The sequence below is a fragment of the Sceloporus undulatus genome, chromosome 4 (assembly GCF_019175285.1).
Source record: "Sceloporus undulatus isolate JIND9_A2432 ecotype Alabama chromosome 4, SceUnd_v1.1, whole genome shotgun sequence".
NCBI lineage: Eukaryota > Metazoa > Chordata > Lepidosauria > Squamata > Phrynosomatidae > Sceloporus > Sceloporus undulatus.
The window spans coordinates 242876511-242896025 of record NC_056525.1 but is presented as its reverse complement, the minus strand read 5'-3'; the positions used below and the strand labels follow the sequence as shown (position 1 = coordinate 242896025).

General features: G+C 39.0%; 2 protein-coding genes across 3 annotated transcripts; both read right to left on the bottom strand.

Moving 5' to 3' along the window:
• Nucleotides 1-81: 81 nt before the first annotated feature.
• On the bottom strand, nucleotides 82-7826 carry LOC121929263 (mas-related G-protein coupled receptor member H-like). 2 transcript variants are annotated; one of them, XM_042464634.1, is made up of 4 exons: nucleotides 7664-7826; nucleotides 4753-4877; nucleotides 2977-3986; nucleotides 82-206 (listed from the first exon to the last, which is right to left on the bottom strand). In XM_042464634.1, the coding sequence occupies exon 3, from the start codon at nucleotides 3940-3942 to the stop codon at nucleotides 2989-2991; it is 954 nt and encodes a 317-aa protein (XP_042320568.1). In that variant the 5' UTR covers nucleotides 3943-3986; nucleotides 4753-4877; nucleotides 7664-7826; the 3' UTR covers nucleotides 82-206; nucleotides 2977-2988. The 2 variants fall into 2 exon arrangements, with proteins under 2 accessions (XP_042320568.1, XP_042320569.1); XM_042464635.1 differs by lacking the exon at nucleotides 4753-4877.
• Nucleotides 7827-12890: 5064 nt separating this feature from the next.
• LOC121929907 (proto-oncogene Mas-like) lies at nucleotides 12891-15884 on the bottom strand. Its single transcript, XM_042465900.1, has 3 exons — nucleotides 15750-15884; nucleotides 14612-14687; nucleotides 12891-14462 (listed from the first exon to the last, which is right to left on the bottom strand). The coding sequence occupies exon 3, from the start codon at nucleotides 14410-14412 to the stop codon at nucleotides 13477-13479; it is 936 nt and encodes a 311-aa protein (XP_042321834.1). The 5' UTR covers nucleotides 14413-14462; nucleotides 14612-14687; nucleotides 15750-15884; the 3' UTR covers nucleotides 12891-13476.
• Between the last annotated feature and the right edge of the window lie 3631 nt (nucleotides 15885-19515).

Below are 19515 nucleotides of genomic sequence, written 5' to 3'. Positions count from 1 at the left end.
TCATGTTGATGAATCAAAATCTCCTTGCATTTTTCTGCTGAAAACATGTGTCCAATACAGCTACATATATTGTACATCAGTGCAGGTGCACTATTTGAAGTTACAGATGAGAGAAATCTGTCAGTGTTGCTTTCTCGTGTATTCACATTTTTAGGCCTCAGTTTCTTTCCATCTCAAATAAGTGATGAATTAATTTTGACGAATTCCTAAGAAACAGACAAAAAATGAAAATTTCTGGATCTTCCAAATTTAATGGGTACAGTTATTCATAGCATAGTGAAAATCATGGTCTACATGTACATCCTACATATATTACAGATGAAGAACTCCTCGGAAAAAAAGGATGTTGCCATTACATGTTATGCTCAATAAATACGAATATTAGACTTTAATGCATACGATAGGAAAGCTGTATGTTTCCAAAGTCAGCACAAAATGGTAAGAAGGGCTGATGATAGCATGGACTCTTTCTTCCATCTTGGAAAAAGCCAAGCCTTAATCTAATCTGAAAACTGGAAAGTCCCTCATTCCCCCACCTCCTGCTGACAAAGAAATGGTTGCATTTATGGACAGAATCAAGGCGTAACTGTCTCGTCTGTCTCCACTGAATGGAGACCAGCCAAACTGGTTCAGACTGGTACACCCTTCCCTCACACATTCTGAAGTATTTTGCAGCCTTTGGAGAGTTTGGCCAACACATATGGATTTAGAAGAGGATAAATATCTATACTTGATTGGCTTTTGTCTGGTGCATGCAATGTCTCTGGATGTTCTCACCCAGCGGCTTCATGTAAATATTAAACAGCATTGGGGACCAAATAGCACCCTGAGGGATGCCCGACTTGAGGTCCCTCCTGGATGAATAACTGTCCCCAAGTGACACCATTTGGAATCTGCCCGAGAAATATGACTGGAACTACTTGAAAGCAATTTCTAATTCTCTCAGCCGTTCCAGAAGGATACCATGGTTGATGGTATCGAAGGCTGTTGAGAGGTTCAAGAGCACCAGCAGGGTCACACTTCCCCCATCAATGCCCAGATGGAGATCATCAACTAAGGTGACCATGACTGTCTCAACTCCATATCCTGCCCTGAAGCCAGTGTGAAATGGATCTAGATAATCGGCTTCCACCAAGACAGCTTGGAGCTGGGAGGCAACTGCCCTCTCAATCAAGAATGGTAAGAGGAAGACCAGCCTATAATTCTCTCTCACCAGGGGGTCAAGGGAGGGCTTTTTAGGCTAGATGGAAATATACCCTCCTTGAATGAAACATTGATTATAAGATGTAATAGAGTTTTTATGGCATCACCTCCTGAGTGGTCAACCATGAAGGGCAAGGGTCAAGGGGGCAAGTTGTTCCCCTCACGTTAAAAGCCAGACACACAGAGAAAATCTCTCTCTCTCTCTTTTAGACTTCCATCCCTCTCTTTGATTTGGTCCCCTCTCTTAGACCCGCTGCTTCTTTTTAGACCTGCTCCCTCCTCTCTCTGAGGCATGCTTCTTAGCCTGTAATACCTTAAGTTTAACTCTAGCTTTCTTAGATTGGTTAGGAAAAGGGTCCTCCCCCAACTTTGTTTCTCTGCTGCTTTCCCCCTTCTATTTTGAGAAGTATCTTGCATTGAGTATGAACTGTCCTACTGGTTTTTATTTCTATCTTTTCCTGTATTTTAAATAAAGATATATATATATATTGGCTGCAAAATCAATTTGTCCTTCTACTCCATTTTTACTTGGAGTCACTTTGGTTAATTGTCTTTTTTAAAAACCTTCAGCCTGCAAGGTTCTACAGAGAGTTAGTGCCTGGAAAAGCCTCCTCACCTCCACAAAACAGTAAAACTAGTGCACTGGTCTTAACATTGCTACTCTCCTTCAGTCCTAATATGGACAAACACACAGCTATTCAAAGTCATGTTTTTAATTTTCTGACCATTCAGCGTTCTGGATTTATCTCAGTTTCTGCCACATTACTTATTTATTATTCTCCTTCCCATAAGGAATATGAAGGAATCTGTGAATTTTGGAAAAAGTGTATTAGAAATGAACTGAATGGATTTCCCCCCATCAATGTTTCTAGTATTCAACTCTTGCTCTGTTTTTGTATAGGTTTTCTTGATGTTGAAGCCATCTAAGAAAACATTCTTCTTTGAATATTTTTAATGGCTTCTCCCTCCTTCTAATAATTATCCTCTCCTGATGCAGTGAATCTTGGCACAGGATAGCATTCTTCAACATGGTGCCATCCAGATGGCATGGCTACAGTCACCATCATGCATGGTCATTGACTATGCTAGCTGGGGTTGATGTCTGAAGCTGATGAAACTTTCTGGGTCTTGATGGTCTTGAGATGGTGGGACATGTGACCTAAAACATCTGGTAGGCACAAGGTTTCAGGACATATTCAGGCACAACAATAAGAATATTTCTCTCTTAAGACATCAAATGCTCATTGAGGTAAGGAGCCAAGCCACAGCCTATGCTTCAAGATGCTTCACTACTTCACCCTGTAGGGTTATGTTACACAACCCTTAAACTGAATACCAAAGTATGTGGATCAATGGTTAAGATACATGACTGTCAACCCACTGTGCAATTAGAATGTGAAATGGGCAAAGGCAATGCCCATTCACATGCTACTCTGTGCACGTTAATGTGGTACCGAATGCACAACAGTTTTACATGAACAAATCCACTTATGCCACCATCAGCTAGATACAATAATTGCATATTGTCTTTTCCCTCAGCAATTCTGCATGTGTAGCACAACATATGTTTTTGCCAGTCTATCGGTCCAGTGCTGCTCCACAAAAGTAACTGTCTATGTGCAGGTTAAGGATGAATTTTTATGCATATTCTAATTCCAAAATTTATATTTGTCAAAAACAGTTACAAGAAGTGTAGCTCAATGATATTCATATTTACTTGGAAGAAACTAGAGTGTCTTGTAGAACTAGAATGACAAAGTTTGAAGTTTTTACCTCTTTGAACCATCATAGTTTACATTCAGAGGTCTCCATTTCTTCTGACTGATCTTCCTCTTCCTTGAAAACCTTCTGGAGTATTTCTTTCATGGTCTTCCTAGCTGTGCTCATCTTTTGTCTCCCAACCAAGAAGTAGATAAGTGGGTTAATGCTGCTGTTTATGCATGCACATAGGTATCCATAATGCACAAGATTTGGATGTATATCATGAACAAGATAAATGGTAAAGTAAAAGGCATTAAGTGGAAAAGCCAGGATCAAGAAGAAAATAAGAGTAAGCAGGATTGCGAGTAAAAGTTTTCCTCGCCTCTGTTTTGATATAAAGTAGACTTTGATTAACAAAGTCAGGCTGGAGATAGTCATCAGTGGGAGGCAAAGCACAGCATTTACTATAAATTGGTACATCATGGGGAAATTGCCAAAGCCTGTTGTAAGAATGAGAGTGAAGTGAATGAAACAGAGGATGAAGGAGATGGCCCATATTAGGACAGACACAGTGGTGAACCAGTGTGCTGGACGGTGACATCGGTACCAAACTGGGAAAAGGACAGAGATGCACCTGTCAATGCTGATGACAGTCAGTAGAAACTGACCAGCACTGTACATCAGTAGGAAGATAGTTTGGAATAATTCGTAGGGAAAGCCACAGTACAAGTGCGACACAAGCCAATGTATTTCTATAATCAGTTCAATGGTGACCAAGCCAAAGTCAGCAATGGACAAGTTTAGGATATAAATGGTGAAAGTGTTCCTCTTGCAGGAGCCAAGCAGCTGGATGACAATTCCATTCCCTAAAATCCCCAAAACACAAAACATCATAGTGAAGATGGCAAAAATAAGTACGCCTTCATCCAGTCCTGGATCAGAACAGATGGTACTGTTATTTGGAGTTTTATTAAATTTTCCATAGTGTTTGTTTACAGCATCAAAAGTGGGCAGGGCTGTCTGACTGAAACTGGCCATTATGTTCAATCTTTGCTTATAGGGTTCTTTTCATATAAAAAGTTCTGTTGGAAGAAAAGACAGAGATCAAATTAGTTTTTTTTTTATCATGGAGATAAACCACAAAGATGTGGCTCTAATGCACAGCCTACTATTTCTTTTTTCATATATCGAACAAGTTTGAAAAATCCATCATTGGCATGGATTTTCTGTTTCAAACAAAACACTACATGGATTGCCTAATAGGCTACCCAAAGTAGCCATATTTTGTATTCACAAAATTTTATTTTGTATTCACATAGGGCCTTGAGCCAGAATGAACCCACCATACTCAGACAGGGAGGTCTCAAATGTTCCCCACAAGATTATTTCCCCCCTAAATTTGGCCCCAAAGAACCTCCATTCAATATTTCAATCACAGAGACACCACTCGAAGTCAAAGCCTGCCCTCATGGTAGAGAAAGTTACTTAGAGAAAGTGGCTTCCTTAATTCCCTTTTTGTCCTTCTCTTCTGGTTTGTCCCAAAGTGACCTCATACTCCACCTTTTGCAGGAAGGGTATCTACCTCCACTAAAACTCCCCCTGCTCCACTATAATCTCTTATGTACCTGCCCAACTGTCTGTGCACAGTAGTGTGGCTTGATAGTTAGGTCATAAACAAAGAAGGCATAGTACCAAAGTTAAACCAACACATTTCACTTTCGCTCCCTGTGAAAAGCATCTGTTGCAATGGTTTGCAATGACATTTCTTCCTTATTTTTAGATTACAGTGGTTAACCACAAGACAAATTAGAATATGAAAGTAACACAGGACAGTGAACCTATGCAAACCTTGTCTGGATAGGTTTTTTGTGAGCTTTTCGTGCTATGTGGCCATGTTCTAGAAGGGTTTGTTCCTGATGTTTCACCGGCATCTGTGGCTGGCATCTGGATAATCTCCCCACTTTAACTGAGTCCTAGGAAGGAGCAAGTCTTTTTCAGTTAATTCTAATCATTTCTCAGGCCAGCCTGCAGATTTCTTGCTTCTAGTACACTTCCAGTTCCCCCCCTTAAGAGGAATTAAGTCTTAGCGTATGATGTGGGATAAAAACGAAAGAGGTTTATTCACATAATGAGATGCAAAATGAACACAAACAGATTAGCAATAAATTAACATTACCCGTCAGATTAGTTAAACCTCAGATAAATACTGAGAAAATACTATCCTGCTATCTACCTGGCATAGTTGATGCCATCCAAGTTTTGAGCTTGTCTCTAATCAGAGAGTGAGAGTCTTCAGCAGCTAGCTTTTCTTATTAATTAGCAATGACATCAATGGCTATGGAAAATAAAATCACATTGCAACTGCAATATAGAGGTAGGAAAACTCTTCAAGGATGCTAAACTATGCGTGGCTAAGCAGAAACTAAGTAGGGTGCTAAGCTAAGCTAGGCTAAAACAGGGCTAACCTGATTTCACTTTTGCAGAAGGGAAGTAATAAAGAGGAGGAGGCAAGAAAAAGTGGAAAAACCCTAAAAAAATCAATCTACATTTTAGGTCTAATCCGAACTGCAGAATTAATGCAATTTGATGCTGCTTTAACTGTCATTGCTCAATGCTATGGAATTCTGGAATTAAGAGTTTTGTGAGATATTTAGCCTTTCCTGTCAGGGTGCCACAACAAACTACAAATCCCAGAATCCCATAGGATCAATTTGTGGCAGTTAAAGTGTTGTCAAACTGTATTATTTCTTCAGGGCAGATCAGACCTTAGAGAGGTCTTTGTTATTTGTTGTTGTGTGCTTCCAAGTCATTTTAGTTATGGTGAGCCTAAGTGGGAACTATCCGAGGTATTTCTTGGCAGGTTTCTTCAGAGAGGGTTTGCCATTGTCATCCTCTGAGGCTGAGAGACAGTGACTTACCAAAGGTCACCAGTCGTCTTTTATGTTTGAGTAGGGAATTGAACCCTGATCTCCAGAGTTGTAGTCTGACACCGAAACCACTGAACCATGCTGGCTGTCCCTCAGAGAGGTTAAGATAAGTCTATATTGCAGGAGAACACTTTATATCACTGAAGCACTATTCAATCCAATCAGTGCGGCTTTCACTCAGACATATTTAACTCTTTAAATACTGGGTAATGTTGTATTTTCAACAGGTACCAGTCAGATTATGTATTTGATTGTCCTCACCTTGAAGGTGTGCTGAGGAGGCCAAGAGAGAGCTGGGTTGACAATAGGCCAGATGGAGCTGTGTAACTACAATCTCCATTCAGCCTAGAGATGCTAGAAAATACCCAGGGCCACTTTGTCCTTAGCCCAACATCATGCCAGAACTGTGGCCATGTCCCTGCTCTAGAGGCTTTTGCTATTGCAATAAAGAGCCTACATTTGTTAGTGGCTTTGCCCTTCTACTGAGGCATCACTCCTCACCATAATGCAAAAGAGAGCCTGTCTTCACCTCACTGACATTCTTGTGCAGACCCTCATGCAAGAAAGGCACCATTTGCTTCTACCTTGCCTTTAAAAAAAAGAACCAGAACAAACCTCTAAAGAACAAGTAGAGGTAAAGCCACCATGAACTGTCAATAGACATCAAAACCAAAGAGCTATATTAGAAGAACTCTTCATTACTGGTACCAGTTTGAAGGAGCCTGGGGTTTTAAGAAGAAGAAATAATATTTAAGAGACTTTTGTGGGCTTTTCAGGCTATGTAGCCATGTTCTAGAAGAGTTTATTCCTGATGTTGCGCCAGCCACAGATGCTGGCGAAACATCAGGAAGAAACTCTTCTAGAACATGGCCACATAGCCTGAAAAAACCACAAAAACAATAGATGCTGGCCATGAAAGCCTTTGACTTCACAGTATTTAAGAGGCCAATCCAACCATCTTTACATTTGTGTACTTTCTGCTTTCCTTGTAAAATTAACCAAACTGATGAGATAGTAGCCATCAGGAATATATAAGTTAATTTTTCTTTTTTAAAAATGGGGAACATAATAGGACAAATGGAAATAATGTGATGATTAGAAATGAACATCCTTATATAAACTGATAAACCTCAAGAAAGACTGGAACTATTTTATAATATATTGGAGAGAACTGGGGGGGGGGGGCTATCTGCAATTGGTTTATCTGATTAGAGGAAAATAATTTACATATATGTATGAATTTATGTATAGTATGCCTTATTACAAGTTAGATTTAATATTTATATCTGTTCCAGATACAGAAAAAAGATATACATTTAATATATGTTTATAATACCATATAGTCCATATAGTATGAACTATATATTAGATTATAAATTGTAGAAGGATAAGAAATTGAATATCATCAAGAAAAAATAAGCAATAGACCAAATAAAATCATCATTTGATGGGTAGGAAGTGAAATTAATATATATTATTGTAATTATTTTGTTCTATATGGCATATATTGGTATGATATTAATATTGATATGAACAAAAATATTTTTGTTGTATATGGCACATATTTTACAAATTTCTATTTTTTAAAAAAATGTTTATTATTATCAACAATAATTTAAAAATGAAAATGAATAACATCATTAAATCATCTACTTCAGCTCCATTTGGATGGAATGAGGATAGAATGAGATCTAAGAGGTTCAGTCAATGATTTCAGAATAAAGATTTCTTTACAAAGATGTGTGTAAGAGAATAAAAATAAGGGGATAGCAGAACACAAGAAAAAAATGTGGTATAAAAGCAGGAAACATTTCAGGACTAGAATGCCTTACCTTTTCCCAATCTCAGATTGTTCTCCAGAAGTTCAAATAATCAGGCTTGAAATGTTTTCCTTCTCGATCTCAGTCATGATCTTATTCCTGAACTTGAAAGATCTTGCCCATCCAGCATAAAACATATAAGCTTGAATAGAGACTATCAGAGAGGTTCTTTCTGTTTGCTAAGGAAACTGAAATAGATCTACAGTATTTTACTTCAACAGTGGAGATGGAGAATTTCCCCTTCTAAGAAGGGTGTGCAGCTTCCTTCTTCTTTTCTTGTAATGGTCACTGCCAGGAAAAGTGAGCAAAGTTGTTGACACTGAGATCACTGTATAGTACGCATGAGAGTGGTCTAAATGGTGGAAATACATTAGGGTTATTGGATTTGTGTATTATTTTTACGGGGGGGGGGGGGGGGGAGAGCCCTGAGGTCCATTATTTAAAGTGGCAGTTATAATAGTAATTTGGTGGATGGAATAGATCCAATATATTGATGGAATGGTGGTTGTGGATATAGATGCCTGTAAAATCTGCCGTGCATTCTGCTAATACTGAATTGTACTGTATATGTTCCAAAGGCATAGAGTCTTCCTCTGTCTCAGGATGAAGGATTTGTTATCCCAATAAAGTTCAGAGATATTTTCATATATAGCTGCAAAAAATATTGCATCACTTTTAAAAACCCCACCCAATCGGGAAAAGTGTGTGCTGCTGCCTGTCAGTGTTACACAATGGTCCATCCATACCAGTTCTCATCAGCACCACCTTCCTTCTTTAGCAATGCAATTTTCTTTCCCATCTTGAAGCATCATGTAGGCTGACTGAGCATACACACACACACAGTGTAAAAAAGATGATGCCCTTCACAGTCCAATATCACATACTATCACAGATCACAGAATATGAGATAGATGGAAGGGGTCCCAAGCCAGGAATCTGTCACAGAATTATATTTGAGGAGTGAGCATGCCATTATAATCAGACAAAAATCACCAGACAAATTTTTGAAAGAATGGGATCCATTTTTCTTTCAATTTCTTAAAAAGAAAGCAGGGATGACAATACAAGCAGCGTTTGAGTTTGGAAGTATGAAAAAAAAAGTATTTAACCTTGTAAATACATGGGAAGGAGTAAATGTAGAAAAAATTGATCAAGAAGTACACAAAAGATCTGTATATATGTCTCAGGTGTGGAGGTGTGGGAAGTCATGTATATAGGCTTGGGGGGAGTAAAGGAGTTGTGTTTTGCTGGCTGATGTTGTCTCAGTTTATGTCTCTGGTTTATGTATAAACTCAATAAAAAGTATTGGTAAAAAAAAGTGAGCATCTAAAGTTCTGTTTCAAGGCACATATGAAGAAGAGTGCACCACCTTCAAAGGTAGTCGGTTCCACTGTTGAGTAGACCTTAACATCTGGAAATTCTTCCAGATGTTGAGTTGAAATCTCTTATTCTTATAATCTGATCCAATTTGTTTGGGTCTTATCATCTGGAATAGCAAAACAATAACAACAACAACCAATCAACTAAATACAAAAAAGCAAGTTTGCTCCATCTTCCATTGAGCAACTTTTCACGTATCTTCTCTCTCTCATACACAATACATCCTATTCTTGCTTATATTATGCCATTGCATCATGGTTTGGATTGGCTTGTGAATGAAGAAATAACTGAAAGAAGTGGAATAAGACATATATTGTGGAATGAGACATCCTACACTGTGCTTATGGTTACACAGTGGTTGTGGTACTCATACACCAACTTTCTGCTGAATATCAGTATTGTGCAAGCAACCAATGTGCTTGCTTATTGTCTCAGTGTGTAATGGGAAATTCACCCTGTTCCCTGCCCCTCCAGGCCCAGAATATATATTGGAACAGGTATGTGCCACTGCAAGGCTAAAATCTTGTTGGTTAGTCCTAATTAGACTAGATGCACTGTATCAATTTTGAATGGCAAGTCAGCACATAGTACAGTACTTATTCAGCAGTTCCACTCTATTCTGGGACAAAGAATAGGATTTAGACCCATATGCAGTAGTTACCCTTGAAGAAGTCCAATTATGCAACCATGAACTGATTGTGTCTATTGTACAAAAGACAAGAAAAGTGCAATTGCATATGTAAGCAAATTTACCTAGGTCTATGGCACCAACCAGGATTCTGGCCAATATGATAGTGTTCATTCCCTCCCTCACTGTTTCAGGTGGAAGATGCCACAAGGGTCATCCAGTCCAACCCCTGTCATGCTGAAATATACAGTCAAAGCACACACTGTGACAGATGGCCATCTAGTTTCCTTTTTAAAAACTTCCAATGAAGGAGACACCACTACACTCAGAGGCAGCATATTTCACTGTTGAAGTTCTTCCTAATGTTTAAGTGGTGTTTCTTTTCCTGTGGTATGAGCCCATTGTTCTTTGTCCCTATCTCTGGAGCAGCAGAAAACAAGTTTGCTCCATCCTGAATATGACATCCCTTCAAATATATGAACATGGCTATCATGTTACTCCTCAACTTTCTTTCCTCCAGGCTGCACATACTCAGTTCCTTAAGCTGTGCTTCATAGGGCATGGTTTCCAGACCTTTCACAATTTTGGTTACCATCCTCTGCACATGCTCCAGCTTGTCAATATCCCTCTCGAATTGTGGTGCCCAGAACTGGACACAGTATTCATAGTGAGGTCTTACCAAAGCAGAATAGACTGCTATTATTGCTTCCCTCAATCACACTCCTATTGATGCAACTTAGGCTTATATCCTCAGGAGAAGGCTTTCTCTTGGTCCCAAGCTGCTTTTTGATAACAACTTTCAGAACCAGACAGCATTCCCAAATAACATTTTTCTAAACTTTGGGTGGAATAGAATACAAAGAATCAGAGGAATGGCTTTGTCCTAGAAACAGTATGGAAATTTCTGCAGTCTAAGCACTGATTTTATTATTTTAATTTGTTCCTTCAGAGGTAGGGAAAAGAAGATGTACTTTTCTGACTTGAGAAAGAAAGAGCTTCCTCTTTTCTGAGATGCACTTTTGCAACCAACAGAAAGAGGAGAAAGACTGAAAAGAGGAAGAAAAAGTATCTCAATTTCCTCTGAGTATATATAGAAAGGAACCATATCCTGATATAAAACTGTTCTGGTTGGGTGAACAGCATAATGACAGCATTGGGATGGCATTGGAGCATGCAGCATGTGGACGCCACACCTCCATTCTATCCCGAGGCTGGCATTAAACACCGATCTGTTTAGCCCCAAAGAAAGGTTTTCTTCCAAAATAATCCTATTCTGAAAAAAAACTTTTCTTTTCTTTTAAACTTTACTTGTTCTAACCACTCTAGGAGTTTCCTCTTTTGGAGAACTGAAAATGACCATCAGACAGCTCCTCCTTTCTCCTGTCAAAAAAGAGGTGGCCAAAAGAAAAGCTGAAGAATCAACAACCATCAGGATAACTTTTTTATCCAATAACATCCAAAATCCACAAAACAGTGGTACCTTTATTGGAACAGCTGAAATGCACAAAATACATGTTGCAAACTTTCTAAGCTCCACTGGCATCGTCATCAGTTACATCTTCATATGTAACCACTGCCTCTACGAGAAAATTGCTGTCATTTGAATAGGTTTAATTTTTAAACTGTATTGTATTTAATCCTGTTTCAAAGGGGAGAGGTCAATTTATTTATTGAAAGTATGTATTATTCCAACATATTCCAGTCATGTAAGCCACCTTGATTGCTGCAGCAGAAAGGTGGGGTATAAGAATAAAGTTTATTTATTATTATTATTATTATCATCATCATCATTATTTATCAGGCAAAGATGTTAAAATCATACAGAAGAAAGTATATGAAGATGCTAGTCACAATCCTGCATTTTGTCAGGATGTGGCTGTTCTCAGTTCTTTTGGAGAAAGAACTTTTGAAGGCCCTTCTTTCTTCTAGGCATGTGGGTACTCCAGGACATTTTTTTAAAAGTCCCATTAGCAAGGGGAAAAAAAGATGCTCCCCATGGGGAACTTAATTTTTTTTAATATTGTCCTGGAGTATACACATGGCCAGAAGGAGGATAGGCCTGTCTACATGAATTGCAACAGCCTGCATTCATGCAACAGCCTGCATGAATTTCCCTCCAACAAACTAACAAGACTAAGGGGACAAGCCAAAGACCCCATCGTGTTGGTTATGGACAGACCATTGAAAGAGGAAAGAGAGCAGATATCACATCAAAGAAGCAGAATAGAATCTAATGTGTTTTGTTTTTGTCTATATTGTGTCCCATGCCAGGGAAAGATACATACATATTAGATACATACATACATGTATAGTTTGGATGGTAAAAACCTTGGGCATGCTCCATATTATTAAATGGCAGTGAAGTGCACATAGATGCATCCAAGAGTGGTCAAATCTGCACCTAGCCGGCCCACCAATAGGAAATGTCCACTGTATACACTACAAAAGATTTAATGCATTGCTGCCAGCCCACAACATTTTCTCTCTGAATAATGTTCTAACTTTTTAAAAAGCATTTTTTAGATTATTCAGTCATTTCCTAACTTTATCCACACCCTTGAATTCTACCACTGAAAGCAGCTGATGCCCTTGCTGCAATTCCCTGTCATGCAGAGAATGATTGTAGTCTACAACTGGGAGTAAAGAAGGATGACAGTTGTAGACAAGGTGGAATATGTTCAGTGGATGGCAACTAAGATGGTGAAGAATCTAGAAACTAAGCCATGTGAAGAAAAGTTTAGGGAGCTCGTGATGTTTAGCTTGAAGAAGAGAAGATGGAGAGATGACATGAAAGCAATGTGCTCTGAAGACTAAAACATGAAACTGTGGGTTCACATTATGAGAAAAGACAGCCCTCAACTTTCAATCTTTAGATTTAAAGAAAACCTGTAGACATTCTGGATAACATTTTGTGATAAATTTGAGTAAGAGGCTTTCTTTCCTTTTAAAAAATAATCTTTATTTGAGCAAAAATGTGAAGCTCTATAGTTTTAAGCCTGGGATAGGGAATATCAGCTGGGCAATGAGGCAAAATTCTTTTCTTGGAGACTTTTTCGGGATGCACTGAATAACAAAAATTGCCCCGTAATGCCAAGAATCAAAACAGAAAAAAAAGGGGAAAAAAAGAATGAGAAGCAGTCAGATGTCCAGTGTGTGTGTGTGTGTGTGTGTGTGTGTGTGTGTGTGTGAGAGAGAGAGAGAGAGAGAGAGAGAGAGAATATTAAGAATACTCATTAATGTTTGTAACCCACAATGAAAAAAGAATGTCTTGACACTGAAGATGTCACTGAAGGTGAGGAGAAGGAAATCAGTTGTTCATCACAAATCAGGATTTCATTGAGAGAAAAGTTTTCCTGTACAGAAATCAAATTCTGGGGTAGAAAACATTTATTTTGCAGAAAATTCACTGAGGAGGAGGAACCACTTCATTTTTGAAATGTGCTGGGAAAAACATTTTTTATCAAAGCAAAATATTTTTTCTCCCTCTCCCCCAAAAAACACCCCACACATCTTCTGCATGTGAATACCACATTTTTCTGAAACAATTTTTCAGAATTTGTTCTTCGATGTCAGATGAAACTATGCAAACAATTACATCTCTACAGTAGGGCAGCCTGCTGCACAACCTAATTAAAAGATGAGCTGTCAATCTTGGACACTTTCAACACTTCAGTGTTGTTTTTTATAGGGTATGTGTGTATGTGCCAGAAACAAAATTGTCATATATAGTCAGAATGGCAGCTGAAACTTCCTTGGAGCTGGATGTCTCTGCAGGGCTGCCTTGTCTTCACCCTTGATTTAAACTCATATAACAGTGCTATAACTGAGTTTGGACTGAGGATTCCATTTCCTCTGGGCTGTCTTCATCTTCCTTGAAAAGCTTCTCAAGTATTTTCTTTAGTTTGTCCCCAGATCCACCCCTCTTTTCTCTCCCTATCAAGAAATAGATGAGAGGGTTAACAGTACTGTTTATATAAGCCCCTAAGAGGGCATATTCAATGAAATAGGCATTATATAAATAAGGGACATAATTTGAGATGTACTCAGCGATGTTCATTGGAAATGTAAAGAAGAGGAAGAAGAGAAGAGTGAGCAAGATGGCTGTAAACAGCTTCCCTCGTTTGTATTGTGGTGATATGATGCAGATTTTGATTAAGAGTGCTATAGTGGAAATGGTCATAACTGGAGTGCAAATCAAGCCATTTAGGAGCAATTGGTAGTACCAGAGGTAAAAATATTCAGTAGTTAGTGAGAGGACTGCACTACTAACAGAAAACAGGAAGGTGAAAACCCATATTATGGCACACAAAATGATGGACAGATGTGGGGGCCGGTGGCATCGATGCCAAAGTGGAAAGAAGACACAGACACACCGGTCAATGCTGATGAGTGACAGCAGAAACTGACTAGTGCTGAATGTGAATAGGAAGAGAGTGACAAAGAATGCCTTTAGGGGGTACAAATAATCTACAAAGGCGAACATATATGCAAGCCAAAATATCTTAAGAGCAACAACAGCTGTCACCACACCAAAATCAGCAATGGAGAGGTTCAAGATGTAGGTTGTGAAAGGATTCTCCTTAATGCAGAAACCAAGAAGCCAGATGACAATTCCATTCCCTACAAATCCCAAAAGGCTGACAGAAAGAGACAAGATGGTTGTTAAAAATATTGGTAGGTATGTGTCATTGTATGTGTCATTACTTTCCACTTCAACATCTGGCAGAGTGATTAATGAGAAGTTGCAATCCATCGTCCTGTTCAGTCTCTGCTTTGGTGGTGCTTCTTCTGATGTGGTTACACCTGTGAGAAAGAAGGAAACAGAGGAGGACTCATTTTACAACTATGGAACTTAATAGTAATCTGTGTTGTATTAGTTTTCAGCCTAGTCTTGATAGGCAAATGGAAAGGATCAATTTAAATTTTATTTATAGGTGGGGGACTATACCTACCTTTTGGTCAATGTCACTTTAATATGTGTTCAAGTTTAACTCAGTTCTGTCTTCTTTTCCACATCAATGTGAGAAGCTGGGGAAAAAAATATTTATGTGAGCTCTTGAAATCTCTAGATTGTGTTGTCAGATAAGATGTCACCAAAAGTAAAGACTAATTTTTTTTTATTAAAGTCATAATACCAAGTATCCTGACGTAAATGACATGACAGAGGACACTGATGTTTTTCATATATAGTTTAGTTTCGTCTCTCTTATCCTCGTTTCTTCTGGAAAAATCCCTGTTTATATTTAATTTCCTAACCTCCCTTTAATTCCAAAAGGATTTATGCCAAAAGGATTTTATTTCTGAATCTTTCCTCCAATTCCATCTGAATGGACTTTTGGAAGACTCCCTAGTGATTCTGACTGCAAAAGATCCTAAAAAGAGTCATTAAGGGCTGTCCTCAGCCAACAGTTATGCCCTTCAGGTATTATGGAACCATATCTCTCATCATCTCTGATGACTGGCTATGTTGTTTAGGGCAGATGTCAGTTAAATTCCAACAGCAGCTAGAGGGGCTGAAATCCTCCACCCATGAGATAAGCCTTTGCATATCGACCTTACTAACATAAACATATACGTGACAATATTTTTCAATAGAGCTTATATGCTGTGACATCTCTGCCAGACAGAGATTGTTGAAAACATGTCAGAAAAGGCATCATTGTCAACATACATGGAAACATAGTCCACCAACACTGACTATAGAAGATGTTCCAAGTCAGTAGATTCTGTGTTCACTGAAGCACATAAGTAGAAAATTCCAGAAAGAGACAATATGTTTGATTTTTTTAAAAAAAAGAGACCTATTTTTGACTCTCGATAACCCAATCTTGATCATAAACTTGATCATTTTCTACTTGATCTACCATAAACCATAAATTAAACATGAATTATACTTTCCTTTAATTTCTTTTATTTCTTAAATTAGAATTTATACATTTTATTCTATAGGTTATGCATATATTTGTTTGAATAAGGAATGATTAATGTAGGCAATGAGAAGGAAAAGGAGACCCAAAGATGACACAATAGGAGCTCATTTTGCTATGAGATGTAAGAGAAGCATATTTAATTCACATTTAAAGGACTTACCTAATCTCAGAAGTTCAAACCAAACTAAATGTTTTGGAATTCACCACTCCAATTTCATGCAGTTTTTGCATGTCTTCAACTTTTCTGATGAAATTCTACCATCGAAAACTAGACTAGTTACAGCTTCCCATAAAGCGTTTACAGCCACAGCCCCTAAATTATGGAACAACCTAGCGGAAGAGATCCGTCTTATCACCACCTTAGAAGCCTTTAAGAAGGCACTTAAGATAGATCTCTTCCGGTGGGCCTATCCATATGATCTTCTATAACTGATTTTAAAGAACACTCCCACTTTTGATTCAATAGCATGGAAAGCAGACAATGATTTGAGTATTTTAATGATTGGTAACAGTATTGCTGGCCATTTTATTGTTTGTATTTTTAGATAATATTGTATTTTGTATTGTTGATTTTTTTTTTGCTGTAATCCCGCCTCGATTCGCAGGGAGAGGTGAGAAATATAAATAAAATGTATTATTATTATTATTTTAAAAGGACACAATAATTAACATATTAATATACTATTAAAATGCATTCCATTTGAAATATGGCTTGAGAAAACAAAAAACAGAACAGGCAAAAAATCTATAGAAGACTATGCTCATGTATGTATACTACTGTATACCAAAATTGTATTGTTGATTGCTTAAAAACTGAACCTTGAGCAGTGTAGACATGCAGACATTTCAAAACAATGAAAAAGTACAAAGCTTGAGATTTAACAGCAAAACAGTCAGTACAAATGAAACAGGCATTGCCTCTAATATTTCCTAAATGAAAACTGGGGCAGGTGTGCTCAAGTGACATAAGAGTGCGATCAAGATGGTAAAAGTTATTAATGTAGAATAATATACAGTACCATCTAGGAGAGGTTGCAGTTTGCTGCTGCCTGAGGGGTAATTCCCACTTACCTTATAGTCCAGTTCCGGATCTGAATCCTTTATTCAGCTCCGGTGCCAGTCCCAGCATGGTTCCCACTATGTTTGCACCGGCTTCAGGAATCGATTCAGGTGACAAGGGGAAGCTGCAATGTCCCAGGCCATCACTGACCTCTCCCGGCTTGACCCAGCCTTCTTACCAGCTTCTTTGGCCACTGACCGGATTCCCTGAAGGCTCCTTCTGTTTCCCGTGGCTGGGGAAGCTGGGAAGGAGGTTGTAGAGAAGCTGGGGAAGCCTTGCGACCTCCTTCCCAGCTTCCCTGGCTTCCCTGCAGGGCTAGGAGAGGAGAGGAGGCCAGGCAGGGGTTGAAAGGCCAAGGAAAAGCCACTGCCAGTGGAAAGTTTAAAACCAATTTAGCAAAAGAGCTCAAATCATTGTTGCTGCAATGCTAAGTTTCCATGGGATACAATCTTTTACAGACTTGACTAAGAGTTAAACCTGTATTGTCTTTCTTGAAGCAACTTCTCTAGGAACATGTACGTAAGTGCAGATCCAGCAGCTTCTACTGAATCCGCCTGGTTCCCTCTTGGGCTGAATCGATTCAGCCCAAAAAACATATCATTTTCCCAGCATCTTTTTGACGCAGGTTAAATAGGTCAAAACCATGCCCCCCCTTACCGAATGATTGATGGCAGTTTGCACACACATCATGTTGTGCCATCTGCAATTGCCATGAATTTTGTGCACATGTTTCCGGGGAAGTTGTTTCAAGAAAGATAATAGAGGTTTAACTCTTAGTCAAGTCTGTAAAAGATTGTACCTCTTCAGCCCCTCCTAGTGCTGAACATGATTCCAGCCCCAAGAAATTCTGCTTCATTTCCAACCTAACCCATTGAAGGGCCAATTGAGTTTGCTGGGGATTACTCTGTGTGTGCAGATAGAATCCCCTCTCCCCACATACCTGAGGAAAATAGTGGATCATCTGTCTTCAGAAATGGTGATGAGAAGAAATGTGTGTCATGGTGTCCTCTTCTAGAATGGCAGATTATGAAAAGACATTTTAAGGGTAAAAATTAACATTATGTTGTTCTTCAAAATCACTGCAACAAAAATTGTCCAGACATTTGCAGAGAACTCAGATCCTAGCAGGAATAATTTGTTGTTTCTCAGATTCAATCTAAATAAGAAAGAAAGTAAGAAAGTTTGCACTGCAACCTTTTTCTTTCTTCATTTAATCAGTTCCTGTCTTCATATCACAAGATGATTTTTACTGGCTGTAAAGATAATATCTGGATGCCAGCAAAACATATTTTACTGGCTGAAAAGATAATATCTGGACTGCAAAGGAAGATACTCTATGTAAGGTTGTATGCACTCTTGAAAAGATCAAGTTGACAATTCCATTATTAGATGCACATCCAGGGGCATGATTGTTCAAAATAATAATAAAAATCCATATATGTATATGGGGGGAAGAGTTAATGGCAAGATGGAGCGACCTAGTGTTTTTGGTACACCCTTTGAAACTCAATGCTTTATTGATTCAGCAACTGAGGCACAAAGCAGAAATTGGTAGGGTGGCTGGTATTTCAACTGGCAGGCAATATACTCCATTAGAGATGACAAATAGACATAAAACAGTTCAGCAGTTTTTTGGTTTTTTTTTTTTTTTTTGGATTATCAGCTCTCCAAGCTAGTAAAAGGCAGGCTAGACAATGCAACTGTTAGGTGGATTTGTAATTGGTTGACTTGCTGAACCCAAAGAGTGCTCACCAACTGTTCTTCTTGATCCTGGACAGAAGGGGCCAGGGCACTGGCACGGGGTTCTGTTATGAGCCCAGTGCTATTCAATACCTTTGTCAATAACTTGGATGAAGGAAGAGAGAGCATGCTTATTGAATTTACAGATGACACCAAATTAGGAGAGGTAACTAAGAGTTGAAGAAGACAGGGATCCAAGAGTGGCCAAAAGTTACTCATGGCCCATGGCCCAAACACATGCTGTGGCCCTGAGGGCTGGGAATGGGAAAAAGCCACTCCTTTTGGGGCTGCTTTTAGACCACATTAGGCTGCCTCAGTGGGACCCTGAGGCAGCTTCCGGGTGCTCCGGGGGACATGTGTCATTTAAACGCTATGCCCCTGGAATGGGCAGAAGCCGCCCCATCTGCCTGTCTGTTTTGGGCCTAATACCCCAGAGGGGAGGATCAAAATGGAAAATGACCTTAATAGATTATAAAGCTAGGCCAAAATGAATTTCAACAGGGGTAATTGTGGTGCCCAGAACTGGAAACAGTATTCCAGGTGGGGCCTGACCAGATTAGAATAGAGTGGCACTATTACTTCCCTTTATCTAGACACTGTACTTTTATTTATGCAGCCTAAAATCGTATTGGCCTTGTTAGCTGCTGCATTGCACTGTTGACTCATGTTCAACTTGTGGTCTACTTGGACTCCTAGATCCCTTTCACATGTTGTCTCCTTAAGCCAGGTGTCCCCCATCCTATATCTGTGCATTTCATTTTTTCGCCCTAAGTGCGGTACCTTACATTTCTCCCTGTTGAAGTTCATTTTGTTAGCTTTGGCCCAGCTTTCTAGTCTATTTAGGTCATTTTGAATTTTGATCCTGTCCTCTGGAGTATTAGCTATTCCTCCTAATTTGGTGTCATCTGCAAATTTGATACGTATTTCCCCAATTTTTTCCTCCAAGTCATTGATAAAGATGTTGAACAGTACTGGGCCTAGGACAGAGCCCTGTGGGATCCCACTGGTCACTTCTCTCCAGGATGAAAAGGTGCCATTGTTGAGCATCCTTTGCGTTCGGCCGGTCAACCAGTTACAAATCCATGTAACAGTTATTTTGTCTGGCCCACATTTTACAAGCTTGTTT

What these genes read in the sequence shown, in the direction of transcription:
- LOC121929263 (XM_042464634.1), bottom strand. Translation starts at nt 3,942, where the DNA reads ATGGCCAGTTTCAGTCAGACAGCCCTGCCCACTTTTGATGCTGTAAAC.
- LOC121929907 (XM_042465900.1), bottom strand. Translation starts at nt 14,412, where the DNA reads ATGGATTGCAACTTCTCATTAATCACTCTGCCAGATGTTGAAGTGGAA.